Here is a 14,737-nt window from a genome sequence, read left to right on the forward strand (position 1 = left end):
ATGGAATGATATCTGATATCTCCGCTATAAACTTAGGAAATCATTTGAAATTAAGTAAAGTATTTCCTTCTTGCACAGCTTAGAATCCTTGTCGACATTTTGTCTTTTTTGGTTGCATCAGCTCTTCAATGTTTGTATTAGGTTTTGGATTATTTTTCTTAAAACTCATCTGGTACAGTAAAATTGGTACAGGTTAGTGTTATTACAGAAATTAAATATTATAATGTCCTATAAGAAAAAAAGTTTTAGTTTTTTATAAAATGGGTTGGATATGTAGTTAGACCCACTTTGTTTGAAGTCGTTTCATGTTCAAGTATGTTAGAAATGCTGTGAAACTGTCTTCACTTAAAATACTTGGGCGGTGGCTTTTTCCAGTTTTATAGTGAAGACTGTTCATTGCATGACCATTCCGGTTCAGACAGGTTTGAGAATTACAAGTCCGGAATCTCATCAATGGTTGTCAAAATTTGGGGAAAATTGAATCTTATCATGCAGTGTTGGTGTTGTTCATTTCTTGTAGTCTGTGTAGTGAACTTATATTTTCGTGGATGATTTAATAGCAATCTCATAGACATTAATGTTATTCGTATTCTTACAATATTTATATAAACACCATCATGCAACACATTGACCATGAATAAAATAAAATAATAATTATTACAACCAATTCAAGCCAGTATGATTTATCGAAGATATTATCATCAAAATGCTGGGCTTTTTGATTGACAGCATATTTGTAGAGTTTGGTGGGTTGATATTTAAATGGAACATTCCGATGGAAACTTATTGTACACCCCTACTGGCCGAGTTAATTTTTTACTGATATGAAGCAGAATTCATAAACAACCTTCTTCCAATATATTGATGATGTCCTGTCTTAAATTATACACATTCAAGCACAAGTTCTTTTATTCCAGTGAAATTGTTATTAAGGCTACAACTATAAGATCTGCTTCATAGAATGATGTTTCCCCTGGATATTGACACAGATATATGATTTAACCCAAGAATATGACAAAATGACGATTTCAACTTTCCAATTGTCAACTTCCCATTTCTCAGCAGTAACATACCCACACCCTCCTGATTTTGCGGTCTTAGATCTTAAGAAACCAGAATAGTAGTCTGATCTGTAAATTTACCGATTGTGCATTCTGACCGGGCACATTCGCATGGCAGGTGATGCATTAATATCAGAAAACGCTTACTCTCCTCACCCACCAGTCTTGCTCCTTTTGGATGACCAATAAAAATAACCCATATGTTACTTCTTTTCTTCATGCTAGTGCTTTCTTTTTCTTTTCCTTATCCTCATCAAATTTGGATGATCAAAACCTCGGATGAGGTCGATAATAAAAATGAATCTGAAATGGGCACTTTTTTCTGGCCTTCACACTACTAAATTCTCAATGAAAATACCTTTATTTAGAAAGATCAAATACCCCACATAATTTAAAATGTGATATTTTTACGAGCCCCTCTCAAAAAATACTTTAACACATAAATAGAGGAACACTGTTACTGAGTAAAAGTAAGAACTAGTATACAAGTGCTAGATTGAAAAAGTGAATATGCCGGAAAATGCTTTACTAGTTTTATTTGAAATAAGAAAATGTATAGAAATTTATACGTAAATATGATCTATCGCTTTCAGTTTAGTACACTAGGAAAATTACAAGGACAAATAGCTTTTACATGTACTGATTTTTCATAAATTGTTAACATGGCACAATTGGATGAACTTCCATAAAAGTATGTTATACTAGTAACATAATTTTAGCCACACACCAGCTAATAAATCATTGTCCAACAACAATTTTCCTTTTTTTCTTTGTTTTAAGTTCTTGAATTTCTTTCTCTAGGTCCTCATCTTCTGGGAACTCAGCAAGTGTATTGCACCTCTCTATCATATTCTGAACCTTACCATCTAACTCATCACACAACTCTTGGTCTGGAGTTTTACCTGAAAATTGATATAAAGGGTTAACTCAATATTCTTCAAATAAATGCTACAATTGTAACACGTCTTCTCTGATTGCATATCCTGTTTTGCCAATGGATTTACTTGGTATTGGTGTTATGTAAATGGGGAAAAATTTGGTCTAGTTTTATCATTGATTTTTGTCTCCAACGCAGAATTCGAGACATAGGAATGCTTATCCGACAGAAGCTTAAATTAATTCTTTAAAGCCTTATATTTTTGAAGGCATGGTTCATATCACGTATACAGATTCATTATCTGAAGTTTACATCTGGCCTATTTCTATTGTCCTTGAACTCGTTTTCTGGTCAGTGACTGCTTATAACGTTTTTTTTTATCGTTTGATTTTTAAGTTCGCACGAGTGTAATAGTTGCCTTTAGCCATTAAATACTAATTCATCATCATCGTTATCAACCGTATATAAATTATTGTAAGGCGTACATGTACGTCTGGCATGGACCATCTGACCTTGATATCATGTTCATGGTTCATTGGTCGACACTTTTCTCGTGATTAAGTCCGTTTCTCAAATACTACAAGAATTGGCACACTATGTATATTTTGTGTATAGAATGATTGTAAGGCAAACATGCCCATCTGACAGGGTTCATCTAACCTTGACCTCATTGACATGTATTCTTGATACTGTCATGTTATGACATTGATCATAAAGACTTTAAACCTACAATTCAAGGATGACAGGTAAATTTAAAGCAGGCAGGTTATTTTAGCGTGTGTACTTTAGGCATAAGTTACAAAACTTTTACATTTTTACCGAATTTTATGTTTTTATTGGCGGTTTTTATATCAAATACATATTAACGTGGTTGTGTGTATTTCACACATAAGAAATGTATGCACCAAACCACTACATTAGATACATGCCTTCTATATATGTATATATGTTCAGTCTTGGATCCATTGAATATCCCGTTTTCCGTTTTCTTGGCACATCAATACCTAACAGCATTTTCACTTTCTTCATCATGTGATCTACAACTTCATAATCATTTGATTGTTTAGATAAATCACTTTTGACCACTTCAAAACCATCAATTACAATTGTCAGAAAAAAGTTCACCAGTATAAAATTAAAACATAGGGCAAACATTCCGAAGATGATTGGTCCCGCGACTCTTGTAGTGGTCCATGCCTTTTCATAATCGAATTTACCTGAAATAGAAAATATCTAAAATGTACCCTTTGCTTTATCCCAATGTATGGAATAAAAGAACCATGACATGGTTGATTGGTGAATACGAACTGATAATATGGCTGAAAGGAGTTTTCTTCGAACTGATAAATAGTTGATTTGTGTTCGCACAATGATCGCCAATTAATCTTTTAATCGGTTCCAAATCAACACTGATCAACAAGTTTATCGGTTCGCACATCCCAATCAACCATTTCCCCGTTTGCATTTACTGTGCATTGAATCACAAGTCCAAAAACAAATATAAACAAAATGTATTACTGACTATTTTCCTAGCCTTATAGTGTTAATATTCATTCAGATGTTGTTTGCCTAAGGCACATTGTATAACAATTTATTGTTAATCTAATTCTCAAGCAGTTCACGAATTTTCTGGATTTTCCTTCATCAGGAACGTTCATCCCTAATCATTTGGGCGCCAGGATGCAAAAATACACCGAAACGTTAGAAGCTATATGAATAAATAGGACTTAAACAAAATAGCAAAAGTCAGCTAACTTTAAATAAGTATATGCCAACGAAACGTTTTTTAACCCTAGTTTCTTATTTTTTTTTATACAAACAAGGAATTTTGATAACATAAACGTTACTAACTTTACTAACAATACCAATTCAACTAACGGTACTAATTTTACTAGCGGTACCAATTTTACTGCACCAGATGCGCATTTCGACAATTAATTTCTCTTTAGTGATGCTAGATAATTAAAAGTTCAGACAGAGCCTAGTAATATAAATGTTGAACAGATGATAAAACCAGTTTAAATAAGTATATGTTAATAGCACGGACTAAATAGATGGTGATTCCCTCGAGGACTAACAGTCTACAAACAGCGGTATTGACTTAGTGGTAGTAAATGAAACCAACACTTTTTTCTGTGAAGAAAAGTTCCAGCATCTCCTGTCCTTTCGTAGTCTTTCATTTTTTCCCTTGTTTTTTCATTCTTTCTTCAACTTATGAATTTCGATTGTCCATTTGGTATCTTCCGCCTCTTTTTTAAGGAGATAAAACGAATAGTCTGATAAAATAAATTGTTGAAGACCGTAACCAAATGAGGAGTTAACAGGAGAGGCGAGGCAGAAGTTCTGGAGAAAACTCAGGGAATAAAGAAACAGAGAACTTAAGATAGGACGACAGCAACTGTAATTGCTGATACAAAAGGGGGAAGAAGGATTAACTAAATGAACTGCTTGTCAGTTCTTTATAAGACAAATACTAGAATGTGATTGGTAAAGATTCCTGTCAATCTTACATGTTAAGATTTTCCTAAATTAAACAGGAAGGGGTAAATAATGGCTGCATATACTTAACTGTTTCACTATCTATCATAGTCCAATTGATGAGGAATTAAGCAATTATATTAAGTCACCGTACGGGTTTTTTGTTTAAATATAACTTTATCCGCTCTCATGTACCATAAATTAGTAAATACAAGTCTTAATTGAAATATATAATAAAACAATCAGACGTCGCCAGCAGGTCTGTAGGTAGATGTTTCATTGACATTTTCCAGAGTACTTGATATCACCCTCGGTTTTTAGGGGGGGATCGTGTTGCCTATGTTTTATCTCTCTATATTGTGTTTTGTAGACTGTTGTTTGTTTTTTTTTTCAGTTTTGCCATGACGTAGCAAGTTTGTCTCCGGCTCATGAAATTGCTATTTTCTGGCACTCTTTTCTCAGAAAATCCTCTTTGCCGTATAGAAATATAGGAAGGCTAGTTTCCATTAACTTACCTAACATCATGGATAACAGCGTTTCTAACGTTGATACAAATGTTCTGAAGTCAAACATGTAAGTATTGAAGAAGAAATAAGCTGTTGTAGAAAATGCTAAGAATCCAGACATGAATACAACACCAAAACTCAGCAGTGGTTTGGCTACATACATCATTGTCGAAGTAAATAGAGATACTTTCTTGTTAAATCGAAGAAGTCTCAAAAACCTTAGTGTTTCCATAAAAGCTAATATCCCAATGAAATATCCACAGCACTACAAGTAGAAATAATGTGTATATTGTTAAATGTCACTCAATATAATAAATGTAGTAATTGGAGCAACCGACTATTTATATCTTGTTTGTAGACTGCAAAACGAAATACAAAATTTGTATGAATTTCATAAACAATTCGTAAATTGATTTTGTGATACAATGTTTCTGTCAAGTTTGGTATATATTGGGACATTTATGCCACACTTAAGTCACCAAATAAGCATGAAAGTAGGAATCGGTATAGAGGTCCCTGGATCAAAAACGAATTGAGGAAATTTGGTTTTTTGCCTGTCCAATTTTTCGTTTAACGAAAAAGTTATCTGTGTCATATGAGAGTTATATCATTGTATCGCCTGGCAGCCAAGCTGTAGCGAAAAAAACTCATCCAAAATACATGGCTCATAATTGTGTACGCTGACACGCCTTTCGTCTACATAATACTCATCAATGGTGCTCGAATTAAAAAAGTTGGCAGGCCAAATAAAAAATACAAAGTTGTAAATCTTTAAAAGCAGAAAATTTTCAAAAGTTGTGCCAAATACGGCCAAGACAATCTATACCTTAGGGTAGCAAAACCTAAGTGTTTCAAATAGTTCTCAACATTTTGTCTAACGTAAATTTACAGAAGAGAATAATTTGAAATCACTTCCGTCGTTTTCCGCGTCATACTTTGTTAATCCACAACCCTCTGAAAACGGATTCACAAAATTCAGCCAAACTTGCTTGTAACTATTTTAGTTAAGACATGAGCTGTTAATCAGCTTTTTATGATCAGATTGATATTCGGGGTTTCCCATACAAAAACATGGAATTAGCAATTTTTGTTTATTTGTTTGGTTATTCGTTTGCTTATCCGCAAAACCTTGAAAAACGTCTTTACAAAATTCAATAAAACTTCTACAGATTTTTCTACGTGACACGAAGTTGTGCACCTTCTCTTTAAATCTTTTTTAATGCAGTGTTTTTGTTGGAGTCCCATACCGAAGGACGAACGTTGCTATTTCTATTGAACCAGTTTTTCGATCGATCTTTCCATTCCATCATTTTTTTTTATCTAGGAAAAATAGGCTTGAAAAGTGCTTGACAGAATTCCACCTAAACCTGGACTGATTAATCAACAGGACATTAAGTTTTTCACCTTCCATTTTTTTATCTGAACAATTTCAGCCAAGATACAATAGAAAAACTTCAAAAACTCATAAAAAGTAACTAATTGGCCAATTGTCATTAACATATTTTCCATAAGCTTTACAGACCCCACATTTCTTCCTTTGCAAGTTACATCTATTTTATGTAATGTTTTATGTTATATTCTATAGACAAGTTCCTATCCTAAAATGTGGATGAGAAGCACAAACAATTACAGAAAATAACAGGATATAGTATCATGTTCAATTGCATTGTCTTTTGTTGATAATATATTCCAACGTATGCATCTTGAGAGCTATACATGTATCTATGATGAGTTTATTTATAAAATATATCGTTGTATATATAACGAGAATATCCCTTACCTCGTCCCAAACAATGGCAAAGAAGAAATTAACAAACGTTGTAGGATTTTCCTTAACTTTCTTCATCATCTGCACACTTATAACACTTCTATATATAAAAACTAAAACCAAACCATAAGCTATAGCTAATACAATCAGTTCCCATACGTTCCAGAACTCCTGAAAATTAATAATATAAAAATAACGAGATGTGGTATGATTGCCAATGAGACAAGCAGCCACCAAAATTCAAGTTCTGTTATTGATATTTGTTTAATCATTAACAATGTTTTGTGTATAATGTATGTGCGTCTAATCTAGTATATGAGATAATTTACATAGAATTAGCTGTTGTTTTTCGTATAGGCTCATCTTAAAGACAAAATCCAAACTTTACTATGTAAATTATTTTCTATGTCTATAAACTCATCATAGAAACCAGGATTGAAATTTTATATTTACGCCAGACGCGCGTTTCGTCTACAAAAAACTCATCAGTGACGCTCGAATCAAAAAATATTAAAAAGGCCAAATAAAGGACTATATCATTCTCTTCAGCTTTTTACCAACTCCTGTATCACGGTTTTGTTCATTCGACATATTTTGACACGACAATATCAATTTAGTGATGGTTTAACCGGTATCAAGATAAACCACACGTGTCAACGATGACCTTCAAAAATTAAAAGTCTGTTTTGGATTAAAAAAAATATCTGAAATGAATACATTACACAGATCATCAATGCTTTTTTTTAGCATTTACCGATTTTTAATTAAAACATGCTCTAACTCGCCTATATGTTTGAAATTGTAAGTCTGATAATATATATGAGTGACTCATATATAGTCACGTGTTACCATAAATAAGTCAGATAAGGCATTTCATAATTTAGTTTGCTTATAAGGAACACAATCATCACGATTCTGTAAGACACCAATGATGAATAAACTACCGAAACAAAAAGATTTTCGAGGTGAAATATCAAAAAGTTACGCTTTTTCATTCATTTGTATCTTTCAATGGCGCAAAGATTCGTGTAACCTATAATCAGTCACCGGAAAAATAATCATGCGACGCACTTGCATGCCAAGATAAAGATTTGTTTTTCGATCACGAACTAGTTGGAAGTCCAAAACTCAAAAAGTAAATATCAATTGAAGGTAGAAGTGAAAAAAAAAAAATTTCCCGGACTATACCATACTGCGAAAATCCCGTGATAAAATGAAAAGAATATAAACATGCCTACTATCAACAAGATCAAAAGCTATCCCATCTGCAGTGTTTTAGATTTTAAATAATTGGCCCTCAAAAGTTAGTTAAAAAGGTTTTAACATAAAATGCAAATTTTACTTTCAAATTTACAAGCGTCTTGACTTTTCTGCTAAAATGTCATCTACATTGATCATCAAGCAAATTGAATGATAGACGTCCTATTTCTGAACTCGGAGATACGAAGAAATTACGTCATCGATATCAAGTGAAAGCGGCATAGTAAAAGGTAACCAATTTTGAGTAATGAATGATTATAGGGGAAGGAAGGATATATATATTAGTCATTCAGGCAAAACATTCCTGTTTTTGTATAATTTGCTGTTTTTTCATTGTTCAAATCACACAGCTAACAAAAGAATCTAATGCAAATGAGAAAACTGTATGATAAACCAAGTACAAAATCTTTAGATGTTCTTTTTATTTATAACTTACTTTGCATGTTTAGCTTATTAAGTGAACTAAAGAGTAAAGTTACCTTAAAATACTCTGTCTTCAGTTTGCGTATTTTTTTTACTTCTGTAACAGTGTAAAAGATAACGAAGGCCATGGTAATAAGCTCAATAGCCATAACAAAATACATGAATCCATTACTATACCGGTCTAAACGAAATATGAAGAATCTTTCAAATGGTTCAATACCTGAAAACAAAACAGTTCATTTTAAATTCGACTGTTTGGCTTTTCAACTCACGAAAATGTGCAGTTTCACAAAAAAACATATATGAAGCATGCTCATAAAGCGGGTACTTTTTCAAAGATTACAATTTGTTTTGCTAGAACACGTACTACTTTTGAATTCTTCGTGCATAGTTACGTTATGATTGAGAGCACACAAACATGTTTAACACCGCCACATTCTTTATAAATATACCTATCTTAATTCAGTAGCCTGTCATTACGTGGTTGTTGTTTGATGCCGTCTGCAATAATATCGTTTAGCGTTTAGTGTTTTCAGCATTATAAAGACTGTTGTTTTAACTTATTTAACATTCTGTCATGCAGAGGTCTTTTACAGCTTAATATATATAATAATTTTGGTCATTGTAGAATGCCGTACGGTGATCTGTAGTTATGACGGACTTAACAAATCAAGCGTCATTAATTGTTAGTTTCATGCTTGTATGAGTGCTTAGCAGTAAAATTCCATGCCTTTTAATCGCCACTTTTACTTTAAAAGCCAAGCTGAGTAGAAGTTGGAAATTTTGACCGACTTCACCACCACAATAAAAATTGAGCTTTGGCTGCTGTTGTTGTTATTTAATTTTCAGATGCTTCATGCTTCATTCTTCTTATTTCAATCGTCATCAAGATTTTATTTGACTGACTTTGGTTTTGTAATTTATTTTGTGGTTTGAATTTGTAAGAGCTTAACAAAAATCAGTGTTTTTATGATACAAACCAAGTCATCAATAGGCGTCTATTCACAAATTGAAATATTGGTAATGCAAACGAAACGACTTGCTTTAATAAATATTCTATAATAAATATATACCTCCTGTTTGTAAAAACTCCAAGACATACAGACAGATGCCAAATAGATTATTATTAGGATTGTATAAGTTGACTTCAATGAAAATTGCCCTAGTATTGTTATCGACCCAGTTATTTTTCATAAGTGTATCAATCACTGTAGACGCATCCGTCATGGTAGTACCAAGATCTGCCACATAGCCACCACCGCCGTAAGTAGAAAATATACCCCAGTACGGATATCCATCTATATCACTTGATTTACTGTAGCTGAATAGGCTGTCTGGGATATCTGTGGGATCTTCAATGTAGATAAGTATCAATGTATAATATTGTGCTTTCATCACAAGAACAGAACTTTTTACTTGACAGGCAAGAAAGACTTACAGAAAAAGTATTAGAATTGGAATGGAAAATCAAATACCGACTTTACACATCACACAATTTATACGTCGAGTTTAAGATATGAGGGATTCAGATCTATATAGAAATTAATGCTTTTGATCATTTGTAAGGAATATCTACATGTATTTATAATTCTAACGGGGTCACATGCCCATTGACAGCTAATTTTCGTGGCTGATGTCCAATAAGGCAGTCCCACGAAATGTTGATACGTTATTAGAAATTGTGTATTGTTTTCAATGGGACTTTTATAGGGCTGAATTACTTCCAGTAAATATTAATTAAAATTGTAGAGTATTAAGAAATTCGAAGGACATAGATTTGGCTGTAACAGATACTTTATAGGACGATCTATCGGATCTTTATGAAATTTTGCAAATGACTTGACCAAACGGAACTGAATACCAATATCGAATATATGTATTCGTGATAACTGATTTGTATGTTCTTGTCATGTTTCCAATATGCGATGGTGTCATCTCATTGTGATAAACTTTTTATAATTCTAATATCTTTACAATCACAAGGTAATATAAATATATTTGCGTTGATCTAAGGCCGCTGTCAAGACGTTTGTGGTTTCAATACACGCGAACACTAAATGTTGAAAAATTTGCAAGTTTTCAAAGGAATGCACGTGTCACCTGCCTTCAACAAGTACATAAGCTGAAATTGCTCAGTCGATGTGTTTTATGTGAAATTTTAAAGCCAACACAAAATCATATAGAATTAATGAATGTGTTAAACCAAAGACATAATAAACAATTTCTATACATGATTTTAATCAGATATCTGACCATTGATTGATAACGTTTGGTTTGTCAGTTTTTATGGACTTCCCCTTTTTGAATTTACCTTGGAGTTTGGTATTTTTGTTCTACTTTTTTTTATTTTATACTATAGATGTAGACTACCTATTGTCATTCCGTTGGTTAAAAAAGTTTGCGATCACTCACTAACATTGTCTTGGTATATATATACTATAGTTTACGTAGTACCATACCTGAGCCATTTAAAGAATCCCAGTTTAGTTTGTAGTCTTTTTTATCTTCCGAGAAAGAGCTGTAGTCATCTCTACAGTATTCTATTAAATAATCTAAAGGGGCAACACATTTGTCTGAAAACAAATATAATGTGTTAGTAAATATATTGAGTGGATCTACATGATACAACCGTACAATAACATATGTTAATCTCCAGATATAATGCATTTAACAATTATTCAACATAGACTTAAACTTAGAAATATCGTAATTTTCGACTGGTATCACAATTGTTTCCTTGTGGACTTCTATAAAAACGAAATACAAGCTACAATAATTGAAACCATTCTATGAACCTTTTATTTAGAATAATACTTACAAGGAATAGTTCGAAGTTGACGTAGTCTAGCACTTCCTACCAGTAGAGTTTGTTTATCTTGTATTAGACTTGAGCTATCTGAGAAAACATCACCATTGTACCAGTCTGTGTAATACAGACTATTTAGTAAGGCATTTTGTGTCCAATTCCAAAACTGGGCAATCGAGTTTACCTGAAAATATAGTAATACACATTTCTAATTATAGTATAAGGGAATTGTTTTGAGTTTTCACAATTTTATCTACGGAGAGTTGTAAATTAACGTTCTACACACAGAGAAAAAACCATGAAAGTTGAATTTCTTTTTAATCTGATTTTGTTGTATTGTGTTTCTCTTTATAAATCAAAAGTTTATTTTGAAATCAATTTGTTTTTATGAATTTATATGTTATATATATATATATATATATATTTATTTATAGACATGTATTTTTTGTATTTTTGTAAATATCATTTTTTCTTTTAATTCGAGTTCATATTTTATTGATTTTGAAACTTCCTGTGTGGTACGGCGTGCTTAAAACATATTAGGATTTGTGTATGTTTAGATTTTTGGGAAATCTATAAGACTTATGACTATCAAGAGTACTTTTTGCAGGAGTTTCAGAGATAGAATCCCAATAAACAAATATACAAATTATATTTCAAAACATTTCACTTTGAATACTAATAGCTTCTATTGAAGAACACTTTAAAAATATAGATAAACGATTTTAAATGATAATAATATTGTTGTTGATCTTTTACCTGGTCGAACTGAACTGTGTAAGATGGAGAAAATGATCCTAGATTAAACATGTTGTTGTAGGTAGTGTACTGATTATATGACCACGGATCTCGGTTGGTATAGGCTATCATCAAAACAAAATACAGGAAAAACACACAGATAGCTATCTCCTTCAGCAAGGAATACATTGCCATCTCATGAGCCCTAAATAAATAGACAAAATTAAAACATGAATAACATATAAAACCATAGCATGGAAAATATCTAGTGTCTCTTTAATTACATGGCTTGCTCTCTAGCAGCTAGGTTTCCTTGACTAAGTAGGACAGAACAGTCCCTTTCTCTCTTATATTGATAATAGAACACAGGAAACGAGACAACTAATTATTCCAAAGTTGCTTTTTATTCCGATGCTTCACCGAGGCTGAGCAGACATTTCAAGTAACACGTAAAACAGTGAGTTATCTTAGTTTGGGGTATCTTAATGTTAATTAATGAAAAGACAATATTGTTTATATTATCTCTTTGGATACGGTTCTCTCAAAACAATATCGATTTAACTCTCTTTTTTTGTAACATTGAGCTCTCACATAATGAGTAAGCAAGATACTTTTGATGATCAGTTGAAGTGTCCCTTTGGTATCTTTCGCCTCTCTTTTAAAACTTTTGATTACTTACTGTACCCTTATTTTTGATTTTTTTTTCTTTATTATGTCCGTTTGCTTTGTTCACACATCGTTGTCAATATAATGGATTATATGCGACTGTCCTACAAGTGAGAGGTTAGCTAGCTATAAAACCAGGTTTAATCCACCATTTTCTACATAAGGAAATGCCTGTACCAAGTCAGGGATATGACAGTTGTTTTCCATTCGTTTGATGTGTTTGAGCTTTTGATTTTGACACTTGATAAGGGACTTTCCGTTTTGAATTTTCCTTGGAGTTCGGTAATTTTGTTATTTTACTTATTACACTAATGAAAAATCATGTAAATCTAACTAAAAATTATTTTTAAACAGCAGTATCGTTGAATTGTAAGTTCAATGTAACAACACTATTGTTCTTATAATGACCTTTCCTCCCTTGCCGTCTTTAGGAAATCCAACTCTGGAGGCAGAGGTGCTGATGTTTTCATCTTTTCTAATTCCTTTCTTTTATCGGGATTTTTCAAGTCTTCCTCGGTCATATGTGAATGCAACCATTCTTCTCCAGGTTCAAGCTGTTTATCATTGTCGTCATCGTTGGCCTCAGGTTTCTTAATAAAAACTGCATAGATGACGGCTATGATAATCACCTGAAATATGATTCATTATTCATGAATGTGTATGCTGTTGCATGTTCTGATAATAAAACAATATCCGAAATTCAAGCGTTTTTAGTAAAAACAAAAATAAATTTTAGAATTCAAGTTTTAGTGTTTATAATAGTCACGTTTTAAAAAAATCAAATCATATGATTAAAACTGGTTTCAAGTATTATTTACTTACCTTTATTGGCTGTGAAAAGAAAATGGACTCAAAACAGGATATAAAGAAGGACACCAGCCATTCTAACGATTTCTTTGGTCCAAACACGCCACCAAATTCCACTGTTGCCCAAAATGCAACAGCTACAGTACAAAACGATATCACATAACCGATATAAATTCCCCAATAAGGTAGTCTAAAGGGCTTTTTCTTTTTGTCATCTTTTTTTAATGTAAGTGCTCTAGGAATTGGATTCAGCTCTGCTGATGGTTTTTTCATATCTTTATCTGGAGGTGGATGAACACTCCTATCACTGTTGTTCTTTCCATTATCTTCACCATCATCAAATGATTCGCCTTTCTCTAACATTTCAAGTTCATTTTCCAATTCTACTTTCACAGCATCCGCGTCAAGATCCGATTTTTCTCTTGCTCTTGCTTTCTTTGCATTCTCAACCATATCATTATTTTCCTCTTCCTCTTGTTTTTCGTCCATACCATGAACTTTCTTTTGGACGCAGGCAAAACATAAAAACTTGCTATAAAATCGATATGCAAGTGTTTCTTCAACTTTCTTAGGAAATGGTTTTGAATACCGAAATAATGCTACAATCAATAGATTGATTGGCAGGCATATTAAGCCGCTGACTATTCCTATATATAATCCTGTTGGAGTTATCGTTACTGGGCCTACGCCATATTCCTTTGGATTTGACCCCTCATCAGACTTGTAGAATGCAATACTTGTACACATGGTGGCGAAAAGTAGTGACAAGCAGCAGGTTAATCGTTGAATGCGAGTAAAATTACTTTTAGCAGGACGTTTGAAGATAGAAAACCACAGATGACCATCAGCTAAGCTGTATTTTGTTTTTGTCCAGAAAAGATAATTAAAACTGGTGAGCTCTGCACGACCAGCAACTGGTATCATTCTGTCAATCTAAAAATATACGATTGATATCTATTACTTTGTTCAGATACTGTGTCTTATCATTGAACTATCCTTAGTCACTAATATTCGTCTACATTATTTAGTTTACCTAACTCCAATGGAATAATAACTTATTTGACTAAAGCTTTAAAGTAAACACATAAAAATATAATTATTTGAATTTTAGGAGTCTTTGAACATGACCTTGCTGATAAGAAATGCAAAGGAAATTTGAAATCCCTCATTAAATCTCTAAAACTCATCTTGTAGATATTACCATGCATAATATTTTCTTTAAAAAAGTGTAACACAAATATCGCGCTCCAAGGTAAATTCAAAAAGAGGAAGTCCATAAATAAAGGCAACAGTAGTATACCGCTGTTCAAAAGTCATAAATCGATTAAGAGAAAACAAATCCGGGTT

At 32.6% G+C, this 14,737-nt stretch overlaps 1 protein-coding gene across 1 annotated transcript in view; it reads right to left on the reverse strand.

Annotated features, from left to right (window-relative positions):
- Positions 1-1,577: 1,577 nt before the first annotated feature.
- The window catches only part of LOC127709634 (polycystin family receptor for egg jelly-like), a 54,827-nt gene continuing 41,667 nt past the window's right edge, over positions 1,578-14,737 (reverse strand). Inside the window, exons 17-27 of the mRNA XM_052215239.1 lie at positions 13,406-14,323; positions 12,992-13,212; positions 11,939-12,122; positions 11,192-11,363; positions 10,833-10,946; positions 9,447-9,725; positions 8,430-8,593; positions 6,703-6,861; positions 4,932-5,187; positions 2,868-3,155; positions 1,578-1,963 (exon numbers count right to left, since the gene is read on the reverse strand). Coding sequence (XP_052071199.1) covers positions 1,800-1,963; positions 2,868-3,155; positions 4,932-5,187; positions 6,703-6,861; positions 8,430-8,593; positions 9,447-9,725; positions 10,833-10,946; positions 11,192-11,363; positions 11,939-12,122; positions 12,992-13,212; positions 13,406-14,323 — 2,919 coding nt within the window. The 3' untranslated portion in view covers positions 1,578-1,799. The remainder of the gene's footprint in view (positions 1,964-2,867; positions 3,156-4,931; positions 5,188-6,702; positions 6,862-8,429; positions 8,594-9,446; positions 9,726-10,832; positions 10,947-11,191; positions 11,364-11,938; positions 12,123-12,991; positions 13,213-13,405; positions 14,324-14,737) is intronic.

This window comes from Mytilus californianus, unplaced genomic scaffold (assembly GCF_021869535.1).
Source record: "Mytilus californianus isolate M0D057914Y unplaced genomic scaffold, xbMytCali1.0.p SCAF_7, whole genome shotgun sequence".
In the NCBI taxonomy this organism is placed as follows: domain Eukaryota; kingdom Metazoa; phylum Mollusca; class Bivalvia; order Mytilida; family Mytilidae; genus Mytilus; species Mytilus californianus.